General features: G+C 37.5%; 2 protein-coding genes and 1 long non-coding RNA gene across 4 annotated transcripts; all 3 read left to right on the top strand.

The window, feature by feature from the left end:
* Positions 1-387: 387 nt before the first annotated feature.
* On the top strand, positions 388-2,950 carry LOC111790409 (formate dehydrogenase, mitochondrial-like). The gene is made up of 6 exons (XM_023671292.1): positions 388-561; positions 1,226-1,397; positions 1,638-2,178; positions 2,266-2,390; positions 2,458-2,570; positions 2,659-2,950. Exons 1-6 carry the CDS (start codon positions 472-474, stop codon positions 2,770-2,772), a joined length of 1,155 nt encoding a protein of 384 aa, XP_023527060.1. The 5' UTR covers positions 388-471; the 3' UTR covers positions 2,773-2,950.
* Positions 2,951-6,256: 3,306 nt separating this feature from the next.
* Positions 6,257-8,800, top strand: LOC111790408 (formate dehydrogenase, mitochondrial). The gene is made up of 6 exons (XM_023671291.1): positions 6,257-6,413; positions 7,007-7,178; positions 7,420-7,960; positions 8,044-8,168; positions 8,237-8,349; positions 8,442-8,800. Exons 1-6 carry the CDS (start codon positions 6,324-6,326, stop codon positions 8,553-8,555), a joined length of 1,155 nt encoding a protein of 384 aa, XP_023527059.1. The 5' UTR covers positions 6,257-6,323; the 3' UTR covers positions 8,556-8,800.
* Positions 8,801-9,792: 992 nt separating this feature from the next.
* Positions 9,793-12,030, top strand: LOC111791345. Of its 2 annotated transcripts, XR_002814636.1 has the most exons (4): positions 9,793-10,024; positions 10,373-10,706; positions 10,792-10,869; positions 11,829-12,030. It is a non-coding gene; the product is annotated as an uncharacterized LOC111791345 (long non-coding RNA). The 2 variants fall into 2 exon arrangements; XR_002814635.1 differs by having other exon boundaries at positions 10,792-12,030.
* Positions 12,031-12,039: the final 9 nt, after the last annotated feature.

Genomic DNA, 12,039 nt, shown 5'->3' with positions numbered 1-12,039 from the left:
TTATAATTTTGAAATTTAACGATTAAATTATTATAAAATAATCATTAATTATTCCTAACAAAATAATTTAAAAATTTTAGAAATAAATTTATGGTATGCTAATATTTTCATTATTATTTACTTTGAAAATTTCAATTTATTGATTTAAATAAAAAAAATTGAGGAATATAATTGTAAGAAGCCACCTGAGTCGTTGGATCAAATAAAAATTGAGGGGTATAATCGTAATAAACCTCGTACTTTCAGCTGGGCCGTTTGCCTAAAAAAATGGACAAATTTTGATGAAAGGCAAAGGAAGAGGGAAAAAAAAAGGACACTGACGTGGCGGCGTACAACGAAGGCAGCCTGCGCGGAGGGACAGGGAACTGAATAACGAAAGCAGAGAGCGGGTTCGCTTCCAATCCCATTTTGCCAACTATAAATATTCCGCACGCGAAAGCTATTAGCATATCAGAGAAAAGGACGACGATAATGGCGATGAAGCAGGCAGCTAGAGCAGCGATTCGAGCCTTTTCTTCCTCTGTAACCTCTCAGTCGTCACCTCTCGTCAGGCACCTTCATGTAAGCGATTTTACCTTTTCTGCTGAACTGAATTGATATGTCCGATTATTGTTTTAGAAGTATCGTACTCTCCTCTTCTTCGTTCATTGCGAAGTTTGAGGTTCTTGCGGTTCTTGTGTGGAGTTTCTAAAGTTAGAAATTTGCATATTCCACTAATCTGTTCTTCTTATGGATTGATCACTGAAATTTGGAATGTTCGTCTATCTATCTTCGATCCTGTTTTTACTCCCCTCTTGATGATAGTATGTATCGTTTTCTTTTCAGTCTCTGCTCATTAATTACGAAAACAGGATGCCTAGTTTGTGTCTGTGTCTGATTATGTGTTCAATTGGGCGATGGATGATGAATTTATGCATTCTCGAAACTATTTTTGTGATTTGTAAGTTCCTTGGGTCTCCGATCGTGAAGATTGATTGCTAGAACAAGAAGCCTGGTTTGTGTCTTTGAGTGATTGTGTGTTTGATTGGGAGGTGGAGGAAAGATTTATGGATAATCGTAGTTGCTTTTGTGAAGTTAGATTTCTAATCAGGAAGCCTAGTTTGTGTTTCTGTATGATTATGTACTTGATTGGGAGGTGGAGGAAGGGTTTCTAGATAAGTGAAGTTAATTTCATGATTTGTGAATATTAATTAGTGCCTTTCGTTTCTACCTTGTTTTTGAGCAGGCTTCTGCAGGGAGCAAGAAGATCGTTGGTGTGTTTTACAAGGCTAATGAGTATGCTGCTATGAACCCTAATTTCGTGGGATGTGTGGAGGGATCCTTGGGCATACGCGAATGGTTGGAATCTCAAGGGCATAAGTATATAGTCACTGATGATAAGGAAGGACTCAATTGTGGTAAGCATCTGACATAACATTCTACCTGATTCGCCTGTCTGTATTCCCTCTTGTACAAAGGGATTAGGAATTCGAAGAACTTTAGGGGCCAGACAGAACTAATAACGCCTACTCGTAGGTTGAAATAAAATAAAACTTGCTTTACCATAATTAATTAGCATAAATATTAAATTTTATGGGGATTTGTGTTTTAAATATGTGTTCTAATTGAAGTTGTGGTTTTGTGCATCCTTGTTTCAGAGCTTGAAAAGCACATTCCAGATCTCCATGTTCTCATAACAACTCCCTTCCATCCTGCCTACGTAACTGCTGAAAGGATCAAAAAAGCCAAAAACTTGCAGTTGCTTCTCACGGCTGGAATTGGGTCTGATCATGTTGACCTCAATGCTGCAGCTGCTGCTGGGCTAACAGTTGCCGAGGTTACCGGAAGCAATGTGGTTTCAGTTGCAGAGGATGAGCTAATGAGAATTCTCATTCTCGTCAGGAATTTCCTACCAGGACACCACCAGGTTATTAATGGTCAATGGAATGTTGCTGGGATAGCTCACAGAGCTTACGATCTTGAGGGGAAGACAATTGGGACCGTAGGCGCTGGACGAATTGGAAAACTTTTACTTCAAAGGCTGAAACCTTTCAATTGCAATCTCCTCTATCACGACCGACTCAAGATTGACCCTGAACTTGAGAAGCAGATTGGATCAAAGTTTGAGGAGGACATGGATGCAATGCTACCAAAATGCGATGTACTTGTCATCAACACTCCTCTAACTGACAAGACAAGGTATGTATTGTTTTTACTTTGAGATGATGAACATATAATATTTTAGGTTGCAAGCTTTGACACATGTCTAAAAACTCAACTCTGAAGGGGATTATTTAACAAAGAGAGAATTGCCAAATGCAAGAAAGGAGTACTTATTGTTAACAATGCTCGAGGAGCAATTATGGACACTGAAGCGGTCGTTGACGCTTGTAACAGTGGACACATTGGAGGTGATTACTGAATATAATTCTATAGCAGCCCAAGTCCATCTTTGGCTAATACTTTCGTGCATTACAGGTTACAGTGGTGATGTGTGGAACCCGCAACCAGCTCCAAAAGACCATCCATGGCGTTACATGCCAAACCAAGCCATGACACCTCATATTTCTGGCACCACCATAGATGCACAGGTATAGTATAAATCCAACTATTTTCTCGTCACTGACAAAATAGAGGCTTTGTTTAGTAATGATACGATGCATATGGGAAACAATGCAGTTGCGATACGCTGCCGGAGTGAAGGACATGCTTGATAGGTACTTCAAAGGACAGAACTTTCCTGCTCAAAACTACATCGTCAAGGAAGGAGAACTCGCCCCTCAGTACCGCTAATTAGTTTGCCGGTGTGTCCTCTGTAGAGGGCTTTGATTCCTGTCGCTCCCTCTTAGTCAACAATTAGTTCCCAAAATAAATTCTGTGGGAGCTAACTTGGGCCTTTTAAATAAACTGCCACGAACAAAGATTGTAGAGTTTACCCCATTTACAAAAATGAAACGTTCGTTTAGAAATATAAGCTGTAGAAAGAGAGACTCCTACCTTATAACATGTACTCTTGGGCACCGCGAGGAGCCCGTACGAAAAAACCGCGTATATCTGAGCAACTTCAGATTCCACCACCCTTTGGCTTTGCTGCGGTCCTTCGACACCTGGGTCAAGACTGCACTGAGATCAGAGGATTCTCCTTGTCTTTGGCGCGAGATTTCTACCAGCCCTATTTCCCGGGTTATGATCCGCCCCGAATCCGGATATAACCCGTTTAAAAGTGACCCGACTTCTTTACCGAAAAAAATAATTTTTGTCTCCAATTTTCAATAATGGACAATAAATTAAAAATGTTGGATGTTGATACTAAGGATTAATCTATTTTCATTATCTTTTATAAATATTTATAAAAAGTACAAATATATATTATTTTTTAATTCTAATACGAAGATTATACATTAACAAAGATTTGTATCTAATTTAAATAATGTTTATAATTTTTTATTTATGAAAAAAAATCATTTATATATTGATAGATTGGTAAAATTGAAATCAAATATACTTCAATATTTTAATTGTGCTAAACGTTGGTCACTAAAACTTTAAAATATGAACTTTTAAAAGGGTTTAATAATTATCTATTTATGTTTCTAAAAATGAAAATTTTGTCTTGGAAATTTCTTACTATTTTACCAATTTAGTCACATATATCTAACATATTCATACTTAATGATTTTCAATAAAATAGTGATGAATTATACCAATCTTTTTATTTTCTAATTTGATTTAATTCATTGTTAGAACGTCAGTAAATAGATGGATAAATAGTCAATTTTGAAATAATTTATTATCAATCTCTTTCATATATGAATCTATCTAATTCATAGAGGAAGAACTTGCATCAATATCTCAAACACAAATCTCAATTTTAGAGACCATGTGTAATTTTTTTATTTGAATTTTTATCTTATAAAATAAAAAACCTCCCTTTTATATTTGGTAGGATGACACTTTTTAAAAATCAAAATTTAGACCCCAAATTTATAATTTTAGACGTTAAACGAGGTTATTGTTAAATTAATAGACTATAGTTAAAAAAAAAATAGGTTCACTCCTAACTTTTGTTAGTCTTTCTATAGACTAAATTCTTTTTAACTTTTATTAGTTATCCTATTCTCATAATCACTCTTAGTTTACTGTGGTTAGTTCGATTATGATGTTCTTGGTTGGGGAGGAGAACAAAACATAAGTGAGGAGAACTCCCAGATTATGATTTCCCACATTGGTTGGGGTTCCCAGATTATGATGCGTTGGTTGGGATATGTGGGGTTCCTAGATTATGATGGGGTTCCCAAATTATGATGTCCCACATTCGTTGGGAGGAGAACAAAACACCTAAAGGAAGAACAAGATAAGCCCAAAGAGGATCACATCTGTTGGCGATGGATCTGGGTGGGCCATTACATATAATTGTGTATTGGGTCACAAAATTTATTTTTTCTATGATACATGGAGCGAAACAAAAGCATATTGAAATAATTTTAATTTATTTGTTTATAGAGATAGTTTTTACTCTTAAAAGGCGAACCAGAGATAATAGTGCGACTCAATTTAGAAAATAAATAGATTTAACTTTTTGGACGTAATTTTATTTTAAAATTATTAATATATAGTTGCCGTATTGGAAAGACTGTGTTGGGCTGTCGGCCCACCTACACCAGATGGGCACTCCACAAGAGTATCCCTCTTTGCGAGATCGAGTGCCACGTCGGCTAATGGCCCACCATATCTCAATAATCATGCCCCACCCCAGCCCACTCCAGACGACAAATATATATATATATATATATATATATATATATATTCTTTTTTTGAAATTGGAAGTCTATACCCTAAAAATTATGCAAAATTTAAGAATATAAATATTAAAATAAAAAAAAATAGAATTATTTAAAATTTTAGAGATCATTATTAAACTTGCTTCATAAAAAATCGTACAAAATACTTTAATGATAAATTAAATCATGACTCATCATTAATGAATTATATATAGACTATATATTTTAAAGAAATTGCGAGGACGAGTTTGTGCATGATTGTGCACTGTCTTCTAGAAAAAGCATGGTTTAAATATTCAATTAATTATATAGTTAAATATTTTTAAAAGAAAAAAAAATGTAACACTTCAATTATAATCTCATATGTTTTTAATATTTATTATTATTATTAATAAGTGTAAAGATTAATTAATTCTTATTTATACAATATGATAATTAAAAATTTAGAGGAGAAATTAAAAACACTCCTATAGAGTATATGTAGCAAATTTATAATCAAAATTTATTAACGAAAATAATAATTAAATTAAAGTTAAATATGAATATATAATAAGAGAGAGAGGAAATATCTCAATGATTGAGAGAGACGGATGTGTTATGGTTGTATAAGATAAGATTTTAATTTAGCTTCTTATCCCTTAGCGAATTCCACGTCACCGTGCATCAACCAATAGAATTGAAAAGATTTTCATTGTATTTCGCTTTTGGCATTATATTTTAAATGCTAAATAATATATAAAAAAAAATATTACTAATATTTTATATTTAAAATATCAGAACTTTTTAATAGTTTTATTATACTTTAAAATATTCGTTAAAGTTAAAAAAATATTAAACTTTTTTTAAAAAAATTCAAATATATCAATGGTAATATATATATATATATTTTAAATTTAAGAACTAATGAAACATTTGAAAATTCATATATATTAAATATAAAGATCAAACATATTTTTATAAATTATTATTATTTTTGCATGTATGAATGAATAAATAAATAAATTCATCATTTAAGAATATGAGAACTAATTTCTTACAATTAAAGTTAAAATATTTATAAAAATATCGATGTTTCAATTTTTAAAAAATGTCGATAAAAACATTGTAGTCAACGGTTAAAATATTAATGTCATATTTTCTTCATTTAATCCACGTTAAAATTTGACCCAACTTCATATGTTTTCTAATTATTATTTAATCAGAAAATTTAAATTTATTTATTGAGGAATATAATTGTAAGAAACCACCTGGTTGGATGGATCAAATAAAAATGCTGAGGGGTATAATTGTAATAAATCTCGTACTTTCGGCTGTTTTCCTAACAAAAATGAACAAATTTTGACTGAATAAAGGAAAAAAAAAAAAAAAGAGATGCTGACGTGGCGGCGAACAACGAAGGCAGCCTGCGCGGAGGAACATAGAACTGAATAATGAAAGCGAAGAGCGGGTTCGCTTCCAATCCCATTTTGGCAACTATAAATATTCCACACGCGAAAGCTATTAGCATCATGATCACTCACGGGTCCCTAATTTACACACAGAAGAGAGAAAAGGACGACGATAATGGCGATGAAGCAGGCAGCTACAGCAGCGATTCGAGCTTTTTCTTCCTCTGTACCTTCTCAGTCATCACCTCTCGTCAGGCACCTTCATGTAAGCGATTTTACCTTCTCTGCTGAACCGAATTGATGTGTCCGTTCATTGCGAAGTTTGAGGTTCTTGTGTTAAATTCTAGAGGTAGAAATTTGTATATTCCGCTAATCTGTTCTTCTTAGGGATTTGATCACTGAAATTTGCAATGTTCGTCTCTCGATCTTCGATCCTGTTTTTACTCCCTTGCTGATGATAGTTTGTATCGCTTTTTTTTTTTTAGTCTCCGCTTTTTAGTCACAAAAACAGGATGCCTAGTTTTGTGTCTGTCTGATTTTGTGTTTGATTGGGCGATGGATGATGAATTTATGCATTATCGAAGCTACTTTTGTGATTTGTAAGTTGTTTGGGTCTCCGATCGTGAAGATTGATTGCTAGATCAGGAGGCTTGGTTTGTATCGTTGAGTGATCATGTGTTTTTAAGCTTTTTGAGTCTCCGATCGTGCAGATAGATTTCTAGATCAGGAAGCCTGGTTCTTCTGTGTGATTATGAGCTTGATTGGGAGGAGGAGGAAGGGTTTCTAGATAAGTGAAGTTAATTTCGTGATTTGTGAATCTTAATTAATGCCTTTCGTCTCTCCCTTGTTTTTGAGCAGGCTTCTGCAGGGAGCAAGAAGATCGTCGGTGTGTTTTACAAGGCTAATGAGTATGCTGCTATGAACCCTAATTTCGTGGGATGTGTGGAGGGATCCTTGGGCATACGCGAATGGTTGGAATCTCAAGGGCATCAGTATATAGTCACTGATGATAAGGAAGGACTCAATTGTGGTAAGCATCTGACACAACATTCTACCTGATTCGCCTGTCTGTATTGCCTTTTTTACAAAGGGATTAGGAATTCGAAGAACTTTAGGGGTCAGACAGAACTAATAACGCCTACTCGTAGGCTGAAATAAAATAAAACTTGCTTTACCATAATTAATTAGTATAAATATTAAATTTTATCGGACTTTGTGTTTTAAATCTGTGTTCTAATGAAGTTTGGTGGTTTTGTGCATCCTTGTTTCAGAGCTTGAAAAGCACATTCCAGATCTCCACGTTCTCATAACAACTCCCTTCCATCCTGCCTACGTAACTGCTGAAAGGATAAAAAAAGCCAAAAACTTGGAGTTGCTTCTCACGGCTGGAATTGGGTCTGATCATGTTGACCTCAATGCAGCAGCTGCAGCTGGACTGACAGTTGCCGAGGTTACCGGAAGCAATGTGGTTTCAGTTGCAGAGGATGAGCTAATGAGAATTCTCATTCTCGTCAGGAATTTCCTACCAGGACACCACCAGGTTATTAAAGGTGAATGGAATGTTGCTGGGATAGCTCACAGAGCTTATGATCTTGAGGGGAAGACAATTGGGACCGTAGGTGCTGGACGAATTGGAAAACTTTTACTCCAAAGGCTGAAACCTTTCAACTGCAATCTCCTCTATCACGACCGACTCAAGATTGACCCTGAACTTGAGAAGCAGATTGGAGCAAAGTTTGAGGAGGACATGGATGCAATGCTACCAAAATGCGATGTACTTGTCATCAACACTCCTCTAACTGACAAGACAAGGTATGTATTGTTTTTACTTTGAGAGGATGAACATTTAATAGTTTAGGTTGCAAGCTTTGACACGTCTAAACTCTACTCTGAAGGGGATTATTTAACAAAGAGAGAATTGCCAAATGCAAGAAAGGAGTACTAATTGTTAACAATGCTCGAGGAGCAATTATGGACACTGAAGCGGTCGTTGACGCTTGTAACAGTGGACACATTGGAGGTAATTACTGAATATAATACTATGGCAGCCCAATTCCATTTTTGGCTAATACTTTTGTGAATATGCAGGTTACAGTGGTGATGTGTGGAACCCGCAACCAGCTCCAAAAGACCATCCATGGCGTTACATGCCAAACCAAGCCATGACACCTCATATTTCTGGCACCACCATTGATGCACAGGTATAGTTTATATTCAACTATTTTCTCTTCAATGGCCAAATAGAGGCTTTTTTTTTATTAATGATACGATGCATACGGGAAACAATGCACAGTTGCGATATGCTGCGGGAGTGAAGGACATGCTTGATAGGTACTTCAAAGGACAGGACTTTCCTGCTCAAAACTACATCGTCAAGGAAGGAGAACTTGCCCCTCAGTACCGGTAGTTAGTTTGGTTCTATTCTCACTGTGCCCTCTGTAGAGGGCTTTGATTTCCTACAGCTCCCTTTTAGTCGACAATTAGTTCCCAGAATAAATTGGCTGTGTGGGAGCTAACTTGGGCCTTTTAAGTCCGTCAGTATCTTTGTTAGTCTTTTTGTGTAATGAAGAATGAATGCATCTCATCATAATGTAATTCCATCTGGAATGGATATCTATGTATGAGGATGAATTGAATCATAGTTTTTCTTCTCTTTCTTCTCCATCTGGTTCATCTGGAAATTGCCCCTCCCCCGCCATTGATCGAAAGCAAACGAAATTGACCAAATTAGAATAGTATCTACAAATCAAGATAATGTCCCAAGATAGTGTCCCATAATTGATGGTGAATGTGAGCACATCTCGATGACACAACCTTGCTCTAAGACCAATTGTTGTTCTCTAATGTTACAACCAAAATGGTCTGATACTTCATTGTTGGGAGCCAGCGAAAAAAAACAGGGGAACCATTGATTCTGTGTCTTTGAATTCCTGTCATTGATTTTGTCGAATTGGATGGAAATTATGAAAGAAAAGGGTGAAAGTGGAGATGGGTATGTGAGGGCGGATCAGATAGATCTGAAGAGCTTAGACGAGCAGTTTCAGAGACATTTGAGCAAAGCATGGACCAAGGAGAAGAACAAGAGGAAGGACGACGAGGAAGGCGGCGGCGGAAGAAGGCCGGGAATCACCAGGCAGGAGTGGGAGATTGACCCTTCTAAACTCATCGTCAAAGCCGTCATAGCTCGTGGCACTTTTGGAACTGTTCATCGTGGAATTTATGATGGCCGAGATGTTGCTGGTTCGAGCTCTGTTTTCTGGGTTTTTGTTATTGCATTGATCATGGGGGTTTCTTGATTTCTTTATATGATCTTTGGGCTCAGTTAAATTTCTTGACTGGGGGGAAGAGGGTCATAGGTCGGAGGCAGAAATCGCTTCTCTTAGAGCAACTTTTACCCAAGAAGTTGCTCTCTGGCACAACAAGCTTGAGCATCCACATGTTACCGAGGGAAGATTCTATGGCGTTATTTCTAAATGACTTTGAACAGCCAAGTTAGGAATTACAAATCTCTTTTCTTTGGGCTTCCACACACCCAAAAGGCCTATAGAGAGTCATTCCCTAAATGAGCTGTAACTCAAAAAAAAAAAAAAAAAATCAGTCAGTCAGTCATAGTCAAAGGGGCAGAATGACATTTTATCCCTCAACCCATTATAGGGGTCTCGGAGGATTCTTCACATACTACCTGCAAAAGAAAAGTGTGAGAAAGAAAGTTGAGAGAAAACAGAGAAAACTTGAGGGAGAAGTGAATCGCCGGAGTTCTCGTCCAACGAAATTCATCCTCTACCGAGACTTACATTGGAGCTTCTTCCTGGAGAGAAGAAAGACTCGTGTGGTTGAGGTTCCATCTTTCGACAAGATCAGAGAGAAATCTGCAAGGTACGATCTCGAAGATTACTCTCTAATCTGAGATCTTCGTTCGGGAATAGAGTGTTAAAATTTACTATCTTCATCTAGGGAAGATTGATGATTTTGTGTGGAGATCGGACGAAACATTGAGATCTGAGAATCTTTTCAAGAGCGGTAAGGATGTTATCGGACCTCTTTCCGACGCTCATAACTCGTTGTATGATTAAGTAAAAATCAAGAAAAAAAATATTGGCACATAGGTTGTAGTATGATCTAAAACTTTGTTGGAGAAGTCATTAGAGTTTGTATTAAGAATCGAGAGATAGAAAAATGAGAAGAACGTCGCAAAATTAATTGAAAACCTTGTTTTTCTGCTAGGATGAGAGAGAAGCCGACGACACGCCACGTGTCAACTGGCAAGAGGCCCACGTGCACCAACAACCACCGGACATGTGTCGAACGCAGCCTGGGGAGACACGTCTCCAACCTTCTAGCAACACGCGTCTGCGCCCAGGCAACCCAACCCGCGTTCCTCGACTGACTTGGTACCCGCGCGACGAAACGAACCCTGGCGACCCGCGGTCCACCCGAACCACTGCACCCAAACCGAATCGACGACCCGCGGCTGCAGAAAATCGTGGGCGCGTGACACTCACACGTGGAACCTCTGAGTGAGTTTGTCCCGGCCCATGGCTGGTGCGTGGAAGCGCGTGTAAGCCCATTTTCGTCCCGTTCGACTCCTTGTTTTCCCTATTTTCCTCCCGAATCCAATCCTAACTCTATTTTATATGAAATAGGATCTAATTGAGGAAAAATCCATACTTTTCGATATGCTAACTGTGTGTAAACGATGCGTAAGGGCACGCATCATCCAGGTAAGTCACACACGAAACTTTGGGGAGAAATACTTGTAGGAGTTGCTTGAAATGCATGCATGATAGTTTAATTATCTTAGGTGGTAGCCTCCCGTGATTGAATGTAGGTAGTAAAGATGTATTATGTGCAATATTATGAGAATTATCTGAATATGTCTATTATGTTTTAAGCTTCCGCTTTACATGTATATGATTAATTCATGCTGAAAGGAGGATGGAAACTTGTGAACTCTACGCTCCGGAAGCTTGATGGATGTTATCGCCTCGTTGAGCATATATGTTTATTTTGCATGAATTTTGGATGATGATGTTGAATGATAGTTGTGTGCACACTCAATTAATTTCCATGACCCCCGACTATGGTAAAGTCTAGGGATTTGTTGTTAGAGTAACAAGTCACTAAGGTATAGACCTAACCTTTCCCTTAGTAGTGTGACAAACCACCACGGCACACGAACCGTCACTCTACTAGAGTGCTCTTAGGCTACATGTGTGTGATTGGTGTCATAGCTTCGTGGGGAACTAGGGGGTTCCTGATCAGAATCCGACTGCTCTTAGCCGTTTTAGCATGGAAAACATGTGCCCACGTCGCATAGACCATTTAGCTGGATGGGTTAAGGGGGTAGCTCTCCCTAACCAAGGGGACTATCATGGGCCTAGGCTCACTTCCTAGGTAAGATACTAGATAGTCTCAGAGCCATGTCGAGGTAGCTACTCGTAGGGCACCAGTCATTACACAGGTCGGTATAAGGGAACTCTTAAGGATTTTTAAATGAAAGGACAAAGAACCAAGAAGCCTCAAGGGGCAAGCCCCAAGGAGCTAAAACGAAAACTAGATGTCCTAGAGCTAAAGTAGAGTACGTGGGAGTTTGTTAAGATTAGTTACCATAAGGGCCTACAAGTAGATGGCTTATTGAGTATAATTTTATACTTATTCTTGCTATACCTTTCTTTTTCAGGTACGTGAGACGTCAGGTCAAGAGAGAGCGTGTTGAATGATGTGGGTTGTCACAGAAGAAGCGTGTCCCGTGGCGTCAGTCCAGTCTTACTAATTAGTACACTTTGTCCTTCATGTTTTTTTTTCCTTGTCTATAACTAGTCACATATGTCATCTTTGTATTGAAACGCTTTGCTTACAAAATAAATGATTCATTTTTGAAATAATGTTTT

This window comes from Cucurbita pepo, chromosome LG03, assembly GCF_002806865.2.
Source record: "Cucurbita pepo subsp. pepo cultivar mu-cu-16 chromosome LG03, ASM280686v2, whole genome shotgun sequence".
NCBI lineage: Eukaryota > Viridiplantae > Streptophyta > Magnoliopsida > Cucurbitales > Cucurbitaceae > Cucurbita > Cucurbita pepo.
The sequence above is the reverse complement of the archived record's forward strand: the minus strand, read 5'-3'. Positions and strand labels throughout refer to the sequence as shown.

What these genes read in the sequence shown, in the direction of transcription:
- LOC111790409 (XM_023671292.1), top strand. Translation starts at nt 472, where the DNA reads ATGGCGATGAAGCAGGCAGCTAGAGCAGCGATTCGAGCCTTTTCTTCC. An exon ending in CTCTCGTCAGGCACCTTCAT is followed by an intron (nt 562 to 1,225) that starts GTAAGCGATTTT and finishes GTTTTTGAGCAG; the next exon opens with GCTTCTGCAGGGAGCAAGAA. An exon ending in TAAGGAAGGACTCAATTGTG is followed by an intron (nt 1,398 to 1,637) that starts GTAAGCATCTGA and finishes TCCTTGTTTCAG; the next exon opens with AGCTTGAAAAGCACATTCCA.
- LOC111790408 (XM_023671291.1), top strand. Translation starts at nt 6,324, where the DNA reads ATGGCGATGAAGCAGGCAGCTACAGCAGCGATTCGAGCTTTTTCTTCC. An exon ending in CTCTCGTCAGGCACCTTCAT is followed by an intron (nt 6,414 to 7,006) that starts GTAAGCGATTTT and finishes GTTTTTGAGCAG; the next exon opens with GCTTCTGCAGGGAGCAAGAA. An exon ending in TAACAGTGGACACATTGGAG is followed by an intron (nt 8,169 to 8,236) that starts GTAATTACTGAA and finishes GTGAATATGCAG; the next exon opens with GTTACAGTGGTGATGTGTGG.